Source organism: Epinephelus lanceolatus, chromosome 22, assembly GCF_041903045.1.
Source record: "Epinephelus lanceolatus isolate andai-2023 chromosome 22, ASM4190304v1, whole genome shotgun sequence".
Taxonomy (NCBI): Eukaryota; Metazoa; Chordata; class Actinopteri; order Perciformes; family Serranidae; genus Epinephelus; species Epinephelus lanceolatus.
Window position 1 is genome coordinate 16354325 of NC_135755.1, and position 16394 is coordinate 16370718.

The window sequence follows — 16394 nt, forward strand, 5'->3', positions numbered from 1 at the left end:
CTTCATCGTAGTTGTTCACACATCTCACTCAGATACAGCTGCATATAGTAGTCTGTAGATGCACTGTTTTGTGCTTGAGGTATTTAAGTCTTGGAGTGAGTGGATCTAATGTGGGGTCAGGTCTATTAGAGTTTATAGCAAATAGTCAAGAAAAGCAATCTTGAATATTTGCCTTTTGTCACCTAATAGAAATAAACTTTGTGATGGTAATATGGTGCAATATAATGCATGACCACTGGCTCTCTCACTCAACTTTCATTTTTAATACTATACGATCATGTTCTGTTTTATGTGCCTACTTTTAATGTCTTCTGCTTCTCCGTTGACAGAGACCTCCCCCACTCTCCACCCTCTATTTTTTTCAGTACTGTCATGACACAGTACGATAGACCAGAAGAGGAAACAGAAGTTGTTCCTCTCCCCACAGAGATGGTTGGTGGTTGCCTGAGCTGCCTCTTCGCATACATTTTTGTGCTACTTCTCGGGGTCTGCTTTTATGGTACGTACGCCTCTGCTTGTTAAGCTTAAGTACTGTTATGGATTTTTTTTGTCATGAGTAATATATATATTTTTTTGCCTGATGCACTTTGTCATGTGCTTAAAAATAGCACATGTAGGTCAAGACTGCAGAATTTACTGGATGTGGGCACATCGGGAAATGACGTGTATTCCTTGGGAGATGCCTGCAGTCTTTGTGTCTTGTGTTTTTGCAAACGCAAGACGCCTAAGATGCACCAACGAGAAATGCAGCTGCAGGCCTAGAAACTGTCGTAGTAATATGCTGATTTAAGAGCTGGGTGGTCCAAATTAAAGAAATGAATTCAAAGCACCAACTGTGTGTGTTTAAAAAACTGTTTAAAAAGCATTAAGCTAATTGTTCTCTCCTGATAGAAAAAAAAGTCCTAATATGCTCGTGGTGCTCAACATGTATTGAAAATTTGAGCTCCCCACTTCTTTGTTTATAATTACATGAATAGACAAAATATAGTATCTTGTGGTTTTATATTTGAGGATATGTTTTGCATTTTTTTTGTGTCAGCAAATTTCCTGCTGCTTGGTTGGCTATAAACTGTATCATTATGCAACTCAGGGAAGGATCGTTTTTCTTTTCCTGTTTTTTTCTCTCTTTAAACTAAGAGGATTGGGTATATTGTTTCACCTAATAACATAATTATATACTATATTCTGATAAACATAGTCGGTCTTACGGGAAATGCTTAGACAGGAACAAGGAGGTGTGGATCCTCTCAGAATATTTGCAGAAGTAGGAAAGTGCATGTAAGTCTTTAAGAAAAAAAAAAAAAGTACTGCTTGTTTATTTGCAGCTCACAGACACATCCATCAGTGTTTCGATGTTGTATCAGTACTTAGTTAATAGCAAGAGAAATGTAGCTTCTGGTGCGATGGAACAACTTGTGAGCTTGTTGTTAGATTCACACATAACGTGACCGCAGACATGTAAGCTTTTCATTTCCAGTGTTGGGGATTAGTGACCATGTAACGTTAGTAGTAGTTTAACTACATTCCTTAATAGCTTGCTGGTTGTTCAACATTTATATTTGCATAGTGATTAAAGTGGTAAACAAAAATGTTGTGTAGTTCACTGAAACTACAAACACATTTTGATCATAAAAGGAAAGGAATCATTTAGATTTTTACTTTGCCAATGCTTCTTAATAATAATAATAATAATAATAATAATAAATTTATTTATAAAGCGCTTTCAATCAAAGTGCTGTAAAGGTGAATTACAGTCAGGTCCATAATTATTTGGACAATGATACAGTTGTCGTCATTTTGGCTCTGTACACCACCACAATGGGTTTTAAATGAAACAATGAATACCTGCTTAAAGTGCAGACTCTCAGCTTTCATTTAAGGCTTTTTTCAAAAATGTAGTATGAACCGTGTAGGAATGACAACCATTTCTTCACACAGTCCCCCAACTTTAAGGGCTCATAAGTATTTGGACAAACTAACATAATCATCAATTAAACAGTCAGTTTTAATACTTGGTTGCAAATCCTTTATAGTCAATGACTGCCTCAAGTGTTGGACACATAGGCATCATCAGATGCTGGGTTTCTTCCCTGGTGATGCTCTGCCAGCCCTTTACTGTAGCCGTCTGCACTTCCTGCTTGTGTTTTGGGTGTTTTGCCCTCAGTTTGGGCTTCAGCAAGAGAAACGCATGCTCAATTGGATTCAGGTCAGATGATATGACTTGGCCATTGCAGAACATTCCACTTCTTTGCCTTAAAAATATCTTTGGTTGCTTTTGCAGTATACTTCAGGTCAATGTCCATCTGCACTGTGAAGCATCGTCCAATGAGTTTTGAAGCATTTAGTTGAATCTGAGCAGATAATGGTGCCCCAAACACTTCAGCTTTCATCCTGCTGCTCTTGTAAGCAAGACAAGACTTCACTAGAATAAATACAGAGGGTTTATCACAAGATGCAAACCATTGGTTAGCCTTAAAAATGGAAGGCCAGATTAGAGTTTGTCAAAAACCATCTAAAAAGCCTGTACAGCTGTGGAACAGCATACTATGGACAGATAAAACAAAGATCAACTACCAGAATGATGGGAAGACAAGAGAAGGAAGAAGGGAAGGAACTGCTCATGATCCAAAGCACACCACCTCATCAGTGAAGCATGGTGGAGGTACTGTTATGTCATGGCCATGTATGGCTGCCAGTGGAACTGGTTCTCTTGTATTTATTGATGATGTGACTGCTGAGAAGAGCAGCAGGATGAAAGCTGAAGTGTTTGGGGCACCATTATCTGCTCAGATTCAACTAAATGCTTCAAAACTCATTGGACGATGCTTCACAGTGCAGATAGACATTGACCTGAAGCATACTGCAAAAGCAACCAAAGACATTTTTAAGGCAAAGTGGAATGTTCTGCAATGGCCAAGTCATATCATCTGACCTGAATCCAACTGAGCATGCGTTTCAAGCATTTAGTTGAAAGTAAAGGGCTGGCAGAGCATCACCAGGGAAGAAACCCAGCATCTGGTGATGCCTATGTTTCCAACACTTCAGGCAGTCATTGACTGTAAAGGATTTGCAACCAAGTATTAAAACTGACTGTTTAATTGATGATTATGTTAGTTTGTCCAAATACTTATGAGCCCTTAAAGTCGGGGGACTGTGTGAAGAAATGGTTGTAATTCCTACACGGTTCACACTACATTTTTGAAAAAAGCCTTAAATGAAAGCTGAGAGTCTGCACTTTAAGCAGGTATTCATTGTTTCATTTAAAACCCATTGTGGTGGTGTACAGAGCCAAAATGACGACAACTGTATCATTGTCCAAATAATTATAGACCTGACTGTAAAACAAGTACAAGTACAGGAGGAGCAAACCACCCATCACTCAAACGCAACAGTAAACAAGTGGGTCTTTAACTTTGTTTTAAAAACCTCAATCGAGCAGACCTGTCTGATGTCAAGAGGAAGACTATTCCACAGAGTCAGTGCACGGTAAGAAAAAGCACGTTCACCAAGCGTCTTCTTTTTGACTTTAGGGACAAGCAGACGGCCACTCCCCTCGGAGAGCAGAGACCGTGTAGGCACATAAATATCCACAAGTTCTGTTAAATACACAGGTGCCAGACCGTTTACAGCTTTATATGTTAGTAACAGCACCTTAAAGTCTGCTCTAACCTGAACAGGGAGCCAGTGAAGAGAGGCCAGCACTGGAGTAATATGATCATACCTAGATGATCCAGTTAAAATACGAGCTGCCGCATTCTGAACCAACTGCAGACCTCGAAAACTCTTCCTGGGCAACCCTGATAAAAGAATGTTACAATAATCCAACCTGGATGTTTTTTACATGCAAGTCAAATGAAAGGGTCTGATCAAAAAGTACACCAAGGTTCTTTACATTGTCCTTGCAATGAATGACACAGTCATCAAGAGATAGGGTGAAATGATCGAACTGGTGACTAGATTTTGACGGTCCAATAGCTATCATCTCAGTCTTAGCTGAGTTAAGTAGCAAAAAAGTTTGTTGATAGCCAGGACGTCACAGCAGCCAAACAGGCTGTAAGTTTATCAGAAACAGACCCATTTCCTGCAATGACTGCCATATATAATTGCAAATCATCAGCATAGCAATGAAAAACAATCCCGAAAGAGCACATGATCTGACCTAGTGGTGCCAGGTACACTGAAAACAACAGTGGACCTAGGACAGAGCCCTGTGGGACCCCGTGCTAAACAGAATAAGAATGGTTAATTGAACCCCCTCTGACCACAACTGGTTATTATAACGGTGGTGCAGTGGTTAGCATTGTTGCCTCTGAGCAAGAGGGTTCCTAGGGGGAACCTGGCATGGGGGAGTTTGCATATTCACCCCATGTCAGCGTGGCTTTTTTCTGGGTACGGAGTCCGGTTGTGTCCCAAAATCCAAAGACATGCAGGTTAATTGGTGACACTAAATTGCCCATAGGTGTGAATGTGAGTGTCAGCCAGTGTCAGTGCCAGTGTCAGCTGGGATAGGCTCCAGCCCCTCTGCAACCCCCAAGATAAGTAGTTAGGAAAAATGAATGAATGAATGAATGAACAAGTTTTTGCATGGTATTTTAAAAGTTAGCTAATTTAGTAATTCTGCTTGGTGTGATACCCCCACCTAGAATCTAGTTTCTGGAAGGCCAACCCAGTCGCCAGAAGAAATGTTAGCATTGTACATTTCTGTAAACCTCGTTACATTACATTTGCATGTTATATAGTGGATATATTGGAACTCTACATTTTAACAACACTGTGGTTAATGAGTGGTTAGGTTTAGGCGGAAAAAACAACTTGGTTATGCTGAGGAAAAGATCATGTTTTGGCTTGAAATACCTGGTTGAGGGGGCACAAGCCCTGAAAAGTAACAATGTCTCGGTAAAAAACAAACGCTTTCGGTGCCACTATCCCAGTCTCGCTAGAAAGTAATCGCTTCTCGTGGCACTATCCCCGTTGTAACATAGTGACAGGTTATTAAAACACACCCATATTTGGTGTCCTAAAAAGCCACTGGAAAAACAGCAAATGGTCGCTACAAAACGCCCACGTCAGGGACCTACAAAGACAATGGAAACACAGCAATGACTCGTAAAATCACAACTGGTTTTGTTGGTCTTGAACAGTGGTCTGCAGAGGTCTTACACTTGGTGGACATCTCGCCTTGGTGACGCACCATCTATCATCCCCTCCGTCACTTTAGAAAAGTCGATATGATGTATATGAAACATGCAAATAAAGAATGTTTGTGGTTTGCAGAAATGTAAACATTTTCTTCTGGCAACTCACTGAAAAGAAAGGTGTCTGACTGATGGACAGTGTATACAAAACAAAAGCAAAGTCGCTTTAGTTATATCCAAACTATACTGTCCCAGTTTTGCTGTAGTTCAGCTTCCTCCAGTGTAAAATACCTGGCAACTTATGCTCTAAATCCTCCATTAATAGCAGCAACACTGACCGAAAATGATGAACATCACTGAGGTCAGAGTGTGTGGTTCCACTGCAGTTTCTTTGGAAATGATGCCATGGTAACCAGGCCAGCTCCGCACACTTGTTGTGGTAATGAGTGTATGAGTGTTTTCCAACCTTAACCCCTAAAATTGTGGTTTATTCAGTAAACTAAAAATACTTGTTGAGGTTAGGGAAAGGTCACGGTCATGTTTACAGGAAACCAGTGATGACTGTTGACAGGAAACAAACGAAAGCTGTAAGAAGACATTGTGTTTTCTGGTGTGGTGTGTCACGTTATGATGTCATTCAGGTGATGTCATCATGCCGTGGAAGTAATTTATGCCATTTTGTGTTATGTTTTATGGTATTCTATGCTCGGCTTTTCTGTGCTACTTTATATGGAGAGTTACATGAAAGTGTTGTTTGCTCTTGTGTTTCAGATGTGGAGGCTTCCAGTTGTCAACGTGTCATCCATAAGAAAGTTGGAGACACCGTGGAGTTGTCATCCTGCTTACCAACTGAAGAGGTCATAATGGCACTCTGGAAATATGGATCGTCAATAATTGCAGAAAAAGATAAGAAACTTTCTGAAAACCAACAGTTCAAGGGCAGATTAGACTTTAACCCCACAACCTTCAGTTTAACAGTGAGAGAACTGACTCTCCAAGATTCTGGTGATTATCATTTTGCCTCTGCGGTGACTGGCAAACAGAGGGGAACAGTCATCATCACTCTGCAAGTTCATGGTAAGAGACCAAGTAACCAAATAATTGTTTATAGATGATAATTCATCATTAATTCACTATACATTTTATATTTTGCTATGTTCCCTGTGATCTCTAGACTATTTTAATGCTGGTTGTGTGTTGTACTAAAGCTAACTATGCTAGTTTATATGGATATAATGGGATGCAGCATATTTCACATCCTGAGCTCTGTGTCTTATTCCCCAACTATGAATCTGGGGGCCACTATAGAGGGTTCTTTTAACTCCAGCAGTTGCGTTTCAGAAAATCCCAGAAGCAAGAAAAATACGTGCTTTATCTATATTTGAGGGAGCAACGGCATAACTGGACTTTGAATGGTAATAACTTTATCTGTAGGCTACAGCACAACAACACAGGAAGTAACAACAATAAACACAATTAAAACAGACCAGTAAAGAAAACATTTACCTACAGTACAGGCCAAAAGTTTGGACACACCTTCTCATTCAATGCGTTTTCTTTATTTTCATGACTATTTACATTGTAGATTCTCACTGAAGGCATCAAAACTATGAATGAACACGTGGAGTTATGTACTTAACAAAAAAAGGTGAAATAACTGAAAACATGTTTTATATTCTAGTTTCTTCAAAATAGCCACCCTTTGCTCTGATTACTGCTTTACACACTCTTGGCATTCTCTCCATGAGCTTCAAGAGGTAGTCACCTGAAATGGTTTCCACTTCACAGGTGTGCCTTATCAGGGTTAATTAGTGGAATTTCTTGCTTTATCAATGGGGTTGGGACCATCAGTTGTGTTGTGCAGAAGTCAGGTTAATACACAGCCGACAGCCCTATTGGACAACTGTTAAAATTCATATTATGGCAAGAACCAATCAGCTAACTAAAGAAAAACGAGTGGCCATCATTACTTTAAGAAATGAAGGTCAGTCAGTCCGGAAAATTGCAAAAACTTTAAATGTGTCCCCAAGTGGAGTCGCAAAAACCATCAAGCGCCACAACGAAACTGGCACACATGAGGACCGACCCAGGAAAGGAAGACCAAGAGTCACCTCTGCTTCTGAGGATAAGTTCATCCGAGTCACCAGCCTCAGAAATCGCAAGTTAACAGCACCTCAGATCAGAGACCAGATGAATGCCACACAGAGTTCTAGCAGCAGACCCATCTCTAGAACAACTGTTAAGAGGAGACTGCGCGAATCAGGCCTTCATGGTCAAATAGCTGCTAGGAAACCACTGCTAAGGAGAGGCAACAAGCAGAAGAGATTTGTTTGGGCCAAGAAACACAAGGAATGGACATTAGACCAGTGGAAATCTGTGCTTTGGTCTGATGAGTCCAAATTTGAGATCTTTGGTTCCAACCGCCGTGTCTTTGTGAGATGCAGAAAAGGTGAACGGATGGATTCCACATGCCTGGTTCCCACTGTGAAGCATGGAGGAGGAGGTGTGATGGTGTGGGGGTGTTTTGCTGGTGACACTGTTGGGGATTTATTCAAAATTGAAGGCACACTGAACCAGCATGGCTACCACAGCATCCTGCAGCGACATGCCATCCCATCCGGTTTGCGTTTAGTTGGACGATCATTTATTTTTCAACAGGACAATGACCCCAAACACACCTCCAGGCTGTGTAAGGGCTATTTGACCAAGAAGGAGAGTGATGGAGTGCTGCGGCAGATGACCTGGCCTCCACAGTCACTGGACCTGAACCCAATCGAGATGGTTTGGGGTGAGCTGGACCGCAGAGTGAAGGCAAAGGGGCCAACAAGTGCTAAACACCTCTGGGAACTCCTTCAAGACTGTTGGAAAACCATTTCAGGTGACTACCTCTTGAAGCTCATGGAGAGAATGCCAAGAGTGTGCAAAGCAGTAATCAGAGCAAAGGGTGGCTATTTTGAAGAAACTAGAATATAAAACATGTTTTCAGTTATTTCACCTTTTTTTGTTAAGTACATAACTCCACATGTGTTCATTCATAGTTTTGATGCCTTCAGTGAGAATCTACAATGTAAATAGTCATGAAAATAAAGAAAACGCATTGAATGAGAAGGTGTGTCCAAACTTTTGGCCTGTACTGTACATAGCCTGCTTACTAATGGCAGAAGCACAAATATCAAGGAAAAATGTCCACATCAACAAAATCTGCAAGTCTACAAAATTGAACCAGCAAAACACTTGTGGTATGATCCCGCGCAGAGGACACAACAGCAGCTGTTGCCCATTTTAACAGCTGGATCAAGGAGAGCTGCACCAGGTGGAATTGTCCCTCCCGGCTCCCTCACAGTCAAGATGGCGGAGGAGATAACAAAAATGTGGATTTATTCATCTCCTATCATGTCTGTCTTTAGTAGATCATAACATGTTGGGTATGGATTAACCTGCAGATGCTCTGGTTCAAATGAGAAATACAAAAATACAAAAACAGGTCCACACACCAGAAGCTGCCCTTTTTGGAAATTCTAATTGTATCACCACACAATTAAAATGTCCAAAAGAACTGTCTTTGTATTTTTGTATTTGTTCTTCTGTCCAGCACCTAGTATTTACCGTTTTTGGATGTGTGGGCTGTTTTTTTGAGTCTTCTGGTTCAAAATGAGACCAAACATTTCCATGGAAGTGAGGCCTGCAACAGACAGGAACTAAGGCTTGTTGTTTTTATCTGAGCTGATTTACGAGAAAACTTGCGGCCCTTACGAGCTAGTCAAGAGGAGTGAGCAGTCAGCAGTCAGTGAAAGTATAAAACAGCTCATGAAACAGATTCTTTAACAATCATGAATCACCACAACCACAAAAAGTCCTTGAGCATGCAGTTATAAATATACACATAAAAGGCTGATTAGGTCCAGTAGTATTTGAGATTAGCTGCTGATAGACAGATTCACACAGGAACACATAGGTTTGGAATAGAGTTTGTCCAGGACCTCTTAACTGATGTAAATGATCTATTCTGTGGGCCTAGTTCTGCTATACGTGACTTTATTGGTGGTTTTCGTACACGCATAATGGATTTACCAAATTCAGACAGATCTTAAGCTGCAATGTCTACATTTAACTGTCCCTCTTTCTGTCTCTTCTCCAACTCTCTCATTAGAGCCCATTACTAAAGAGCCCGACGTCTTTTTCAATTCCACCTGGCACCCCTCAAATGAATCCTGTACAGCTTTGCTGAAGTGCAGTGCACCCCCTGAAAGCAATGTCACCTACAACTGGACGGTGGGGAACCAAACTATAACTGGCTCCAGCCTGGAATACAGCATGCGACCTCAGGATGGAGAAACCAAATTCACCTGCACTATTTCCAACATTGTCAGTGAGATGTCAGCATCCAGAACCGAGAGTTGCAGCAACAGTACAGCTGACCCATCTAAACTAGGTATATGCAGTGAGGTGAATATAGTTATCAGTGTTATTAGTGTCTTGGGAGTGTAATTATGTTACAGATATCCATAAATGCAATGTGGCCAGTGACAATTTCTGCAATTACTATCTAACTGCTATTGCTGTCTGAACAGTGAGAAGGACAATGGTTGAATGGTTGAAACATTAAACTAGCTATGATATATATATAAATGCAATAATTCTAAGTATCTCTGATTATATTGTGTGTATTATGACTGAGGTTGCCATTACATTGTGTGAAGCTCTCAATCAAATTTTGAATATCTCACAAGTTAGTTAGGTGTTTCCATTCAGTCGTCAAAACCAAAATTTACCATATCGCCAAGGTAGTTCTAACTAGTCATAATTTCAAATAAAGGTGTCTTCACTTACTCACAATTAAATATATTTCAATTGACCCTTGGCTAAGCCCCGCCCCTTTACAATGGTCCATCAAGCTGTCGGAGCTAGTATGGAGCCCACACTGTAACTAACTGCTCTCCCTGAAAAGACATTATCATTTTTTTTTTTGAAAAATGAAAAAAAGGAAATTTCTCAAAGAAGCAGACAGAGGGGTCTACAGTCTGTGTTGGAAGGATATATCCAGGATGTTGAACTGATTCCTCATGACATCCAAATAGCTAAAAAGACAAACATATTTAGAAGCTAAAGCCGAACTATAGGCTACAGATCACAGTGTAGAAGTGAACCACCACATCACTGCTGATCGACACAGAAGACAATGAATATAAAGGGAAACTTCGCTGATATTGAAATGTGGAGTTATGACCAACACTCACTTCCAGCTCGTCAAATACCAGTGCTTGGTCAGTGGCCCTGGGCATCAGATACCGACACACCATTGCGCCCCTTTAGTAGCTTTATGAGACGCACTGGGCAGCAGCATTTTTTGACACTCCGAGTAACTGTCACAGTATAAAAAGCGAAAAAAAAAAAAAATCCACATAGGGCTTGTAGGACTGGAGGTGGATTGGTCAGACTAACTCAGGACTTTCACCCAGGAGACTGCTGTTCATGTCCCATGTGAAACCACATGTCAACCGAGTTATTTTCTTAAGTTATTGTGCTAGTGTGTGTAGCATGATACACTAGGGATGTACGTCATATGAAACCTATTTATTTATTTTAAGTCTGGTGATTTTTGTTCGGACCTGTGTGTAATTGACAACAGAGTGAAAAATTGAATTTCCCCTCAGGGATTAATAAAGTATATAAAATTAAAAATTAAATTAAAATAAACTTAAGAGAGTAAAGCTATAAAATTTCTACCTGTGTTCAAAGTTTAATTTGAAAAGAGACACATTTATCAAGCGTTAACTGTACATATCCTGTGAAAATGTATGTTTATTTTGAAAAAACACAATGCATGTAATGAGTGAATTAACACGCCGTCCCTGAATATCCAACAATGACGCTGGAGGTACTTCCTCGCGCATCATATATTGTGATGCTCAACGTGCTTAGCCTGGGGGCCACTTTTGCAAAACGACAAGAGGCTGGGGGTCCGTTAACAAACAAACAAACATTAATAATATTTATCAGATAAAATGAATAAACAAGGAAAATGCAGTTGCAGGCCCCCCCGGATCCTCCCGTGACTCTCTATTTCTTAGGAAGTTTCAATGCACTCTGGCACCAATTCCCAGTGTGAATCAATTTATTTTCAGTGTGAAATTACAAAATGGTCGGCTGGCCACCCTGCAGCCTATTGCGGGCCAGATTTGGCCCACAGGCCACAACTTGAGTATCACTGTACTAGAGCCTGCACACTGAGGACAGCAATAATTAAAATATGGGTTGTCAATCTATGACAAACGAGAATTCTGAAACTCAAAATTTTGGGTGTAACCCTGTTTAATTCATTTTAGTTTATTTTAAATGAGTATTTTTTTTGCATTTGGATTATCAACAGTGACAAATCTTGTTAAGACATCTCTTCATGTGGAGCTTGTCCAGCTGTTAAATGAGATAACTGAAAAGTAAATATTCTGTATTTCACCAAAGATCATTTTTGCACTTGTAGTTTTATTCCTAATTTACAGGGTCTTAATATCTTGTGCCCTTGCACAATTGTTATAAGTATACTGTTACTAAATCATAGTAACAGTGGTAATATTATCATTTGCAGACTGGAACTTTATCATTCTTCCGAGTGCGGCGGCAGGAGGAGGTTGTCTGGTGCTAATCATAATAGTTGGAGTAGTTGTGTGTGTTTGTCACCACAAACAAAGCCAAGCAGGTAAGAAATGCTACTCTGAATAGCTGTGTGCCTTTTTAACTTTAAAATGTTCGTAGTTTTCTTTTAAAAAGATGTTCACCATTTTGTTTTTGCTTTGTTTCTTCATTAAAAACCACCAGCTATTGACTCAAATGACCTCACCGTCTACGCTGATATCACTGATGTTGCAACTGAGGATGTCAGTATGCTCATGTATTTCCTGTGCACACTTTACTTTGCACATATCATTTGCATCCACTTGAAAGAGGAATTAAATGCTTGTTTTAGAAGATGAAGTGCATGTTTTTCCAACTTCTCTTGTTTCCTCTCTCTGTGATGCATGCACATGTAAACTCCCAGGGCACTACCATGAAGCCATGCACGCTGTATGAAACCATCGATAACAGAGGCGAAACAGTCACAACTGGGGTAAGAGCAAAACTTTTATCTCTGACATTCTTGCAGATGAGATTGAATTTGAGATTACAGTACACTAAAGCATGTGACAACCAACCTCCTAATGGGGGTGTCAGAGTGTCTTTCATGGTTAATTATAACTATAACTTTATGTGATTAGTTCACACTTAAGTGTGTGGATGGGTCAAACAAACACAGACTTTCAGCCAGGAGACCTCAGGTCATGTCCGCTGTGAAACCAAAAGTCAGTGCTGTTTAAACACCAGGGTAGAACCAGAACACGCTGGAGGGATTACATATCTAATCTGGACTGTGAACACCCTGGGGTCCCTCAGGAGGAGCTAAAAACAAAGCAATAGTCATAAAAATTTATAAAAGGCCCATGTAAAATGTCTGAGGAAGCAGGTCGAGGATTAAAACAATCAACTGTCCTTATCTCGGTCTGGCGGAGTTACTCCTCCACGACAGAAGTCCACGCGTCTACAGGCAGCCTGTAATAAAGACAGCTGGCAGTCACTGGTCACTGGGATACTCACGTCATCAGGCAGAGCTCTGAACTCTGCCTGAAAAGCAGCTAAAAAGCATCATAGTGCTGTGACCGTGTTTGCTTGCCGGCTATTCCCTCTAGCTGTCCTCCCCGAGCCAATACATCTTCATGGCTGAAGCCCCCCTCTCACCACCACCTCATTGGTTGTTATCCAACACAGACTTGCCTGGTTGGGTGGCTGCAAAAGACTTTTCTGCCTGGTGCAGGTTATTTGGCACGAATAAAGTGGGACCACAGGGGGAGTAAAACTTACTTTAATCACAACAACCATGCGACTATACAATGAAAGCATGTAAATAAAAACAGCAAAACCAAGCACGATAAAAACATGCAAGATAAAACACAGCAACATATAAAAACCGAAACAATGAAACACAATACAACTAGCACTTTCGCCTTGTGACACAATCTCCGCCCATCTGTCACGTACTTGCGTCACTCAAGTGTTTACAACATGTTACAAACTTATCCATCCATCCATCCATTTTCAACCACTTATCCTCTTGAGGGTCGCAGGTGGGGCTGGAGCCTATCCCAGCTGGCATTGGGTGAGAGGCAGGGTACACCCTGGACAGGTCTCCAGACTATCACAGGGCTGACACATAGAGACAGACAACCATTCACACTCACATTCACACCTACAGACAATATAGAGTCATCAATTTACCTGCATGTCTTTGGACTGTGGGAGGAAGCTGGAGTGCCCGGAGAAAACCATACTACAGTTTTAAGTTTTAAAATACAAACTTATTCTAAAACTTATTTTTTTTTACTGAACTTAACCGAAACCATTTGACAACAAGTTTCACCTAGGGTGTGTGTCACATAAAGACATTAAAGGCTGCGTCGTAAAGAGATGCAAAAGGGTGCCTTCTGGCTTTATCACACTCAAGGGGTGGGAGCAAGTGCCCGTATTTGACGACCTGGGATAAGAACACATTGCAGCACCTGTTTTCATAGAAATAAATGGCTGTTTTCTTCATTTCAGCCCATTTTCCTTTACGTTGTTAATGGCACCTGTTAGATGATTTGCGTTTTAAGTGCAACATAGTCAACGGTGCTACACTCCACTTCTTCCGCAGCAGTAGCAAACAAATATTATAATAACTGTAAATATCAAAAAACCTTTTGGTCTTCATGAATGAATGTATGAAGTGTGAATTAGCATTTCTTAATTTATGATGTAATGACCAATTCATGACTCATGATGATACAGTGCATCATGTTGGTGAAGATTCTCAGTCATCCAGGTCATGATAATCTTAAGTGCTATATCGTAGGCAACCGGACTTGCTTGACTTTCTTGAGGACGTTTCACCTCCATCCAAGAGGCTTGTTCAGTTCTAGAAGTGCTCATACTATACTAGGACATTTTGTATGATAATTTTTTATGACATACGATACTATGGTCAGACAAGCCACACTAAAACATTTTTATGACATTCTATTGTATGAGCTCTTTATGATATTGTCTCTGACATACTGTGACTTTTTTAGTATCTTTTTTACAACATATTAAACTATGACTTTTTATGACGTTTTGACAGCATACTATGCAATGACTTCTAAATTATATTTCCATGATATTTTCTTTATAATAATACTATATTAATTCATTTGTATGCCATATTATACTATTACATTTTTCATGACATTTCTATGCCATACTATACTATTACATTTTTGATGACATACTATATTGTGCCCATCATTTGACTTGTTATGACATACTGTGACACTCCACAAAGTGAGGGCAGAAATGTATGGATACTATTATTAGAGGGTTTAATATTAGTATTAACCTTCTCGGCCATTGTGTCCCTCTTACCCCTGCCTTACCTTTTCACCATCCACAAGTCAACACTAGTTAGGTGTGCCATACCACACAGGTGCTAGGGGGTGTGGCCTAGAGGAACAAAGGATAAGGAAACTGTTTAAAGGGATAGTGCACCCAAAAATGAAAATTCAGCCATTTTCTACTCACCCATATGCTGATGGAGGCTCAGGTGAAGTTTTAGAGTCCTCACATCCCTTGCGGAGATCCCAGGGTAGAGGAGGTAGCAACACAATGCCACCTAATGGAGGCTTAAGGCGCCCCAGATTCAAACGTCCAAAAACACATAAATGAAACCACAAAATATCTCCATACTGCTCGTCCGTAGTGATCCAAGTGTCCTGAAGCCCCGACATAAAATGTTGTATGGAAAAATGTTATTTGAACTCTGTTTTTAGCCTCATTGTAACCTGCAGCTCTGACTGCTAAAAACAGAGTTCAAATGACGTTTTTCCAAACAACTTTTTATGTCGGGGCTTCAGGACACTTGGATAACTCCGGACGAGCAGTATGGAGATATTTTATGGTTTCAGTTATGTGTTTTTGGACGTTTGAATCTGGGCACCGTAGGCCTCCATTGGGTGGAGTTGTGTTGCTACCCCCTCTCCCCTGGGATCTCCACAAGGGATGTGAGGACTCTAAAACTTCACCTGAGCCTCCCTCAGCATATGGGTGAGTAGATAATGGCTGAATTTTCATTTTTGGGTGCACAACCCCTAAGAAGGGAATTTGATTTGGTTTTGTAAGGATAGACTGAGAAGTGAGGTTGGAGCCACGCAGCCTGCCACGCAGAAAAAAACACATTTGGCTGTTTTTCATGCTGGTTCCTTGATACGATGAAAGCAGCAGAGAAGCCAGTGCATATGGAGGACCATAAAGATTGAGCAAGCCATCAAGCCTTTGTCTTCAAGAAGCTCCAGTTGCCTACAATATAGCACTTGAGATTCATGTATCATCACTTCATGTTGAAGTCATTATGACTTAATATAATTATCTCACACTTAACCATTACTTTTTTTGCACCTGCATCATTAGGTGTTGCATTTTGGTATTAAAATGAGTTTTACATTAACTTTGACTGACATGACATTAACATTGATGTTTTTTTGTTTAACCTCCTTTTGTCACCAGCCCCAGACCGTGTACGACAAGATCCAGTTTAATCGGGCGAGGAAGGCCTCGGTGTCGCCCTATCAGGAAGTGTCCTGAGGGGTCACAGCATGATGTATAGATGAGTTTCCTTTGAGTAAAAAGGTGTACCAAGATACTTTGCTCTGAGCAATATTGAGAAAATATTAATATAATGAAGAAAAGGCATAAAACAAGTTAAAAAAAAAAGACTTTTGTACATGATTTTGTAAATTTTCTATCTTGAGCCCTGACAGACTAAAACACAACTTACGCTACATGCTTCAGTTTTATTAACAGTGTTGTAAATTCTGTACATACAGAGATTATGTTTTTATTTGTACTGTACTATGCAAATCTTTTGTGCATGTTCCTTCTGAGGCCTGCCAAATGACTGTCTCGGCCTGTGCAAAGCCGGTCATATTAAATTACATTTATTGTCATTACTGTCACTCTGTATTTTATTTTGCAAGCATTTTGCTTTATCTAAAAATTAATTGAAATTGCTATTAATTTAACAACTATGCTTTATATGAATATATTAAGCTATTTGTGATCATTTTTGCATGGTCATTTGTCACAGGTGAAAGGTTAAACATTGCAACTGCCATATGTAACTGTCAAGTCAGCTGTAACAGTACTGGTTTGGTAAAAAAA

At 40.2% G+C, this 16394-nt stretch overlaps 1 protein-coding gene across 1 annotated transcript; it reads left to right on the top strand.

Moving 5' to 3' along the window:
• Positions 1 to 357: 357 nt before the first annotated feature.
• LOC117272924 (SLAM family member 9-like) lies at positions 358 to 16180 on the top strand. Its single transcript, XM_033652077.2, has 7 exons — positions 358 to 499; positions 5907 to 6212; positions 9286 to 9567; positions 11722 to 11832; positions 11952 to 12010; positions 12172 to 12240; positions 15741 to 16180. The coding sequence occupies exons 1-7, from the start codon at positions 373 to 375 to the stop codon at positions 15816 to 15818; spliced, it is 1032 nt and encodes a 343-aa protein (XP_033507968.2). The 5' UTR covers positions 358 to 372; the 3' UTR covers positions 15819 to 16180.
• The last annotated feature ends 214 nt before the right edge of the window (positions 16181 to 16394 follow it).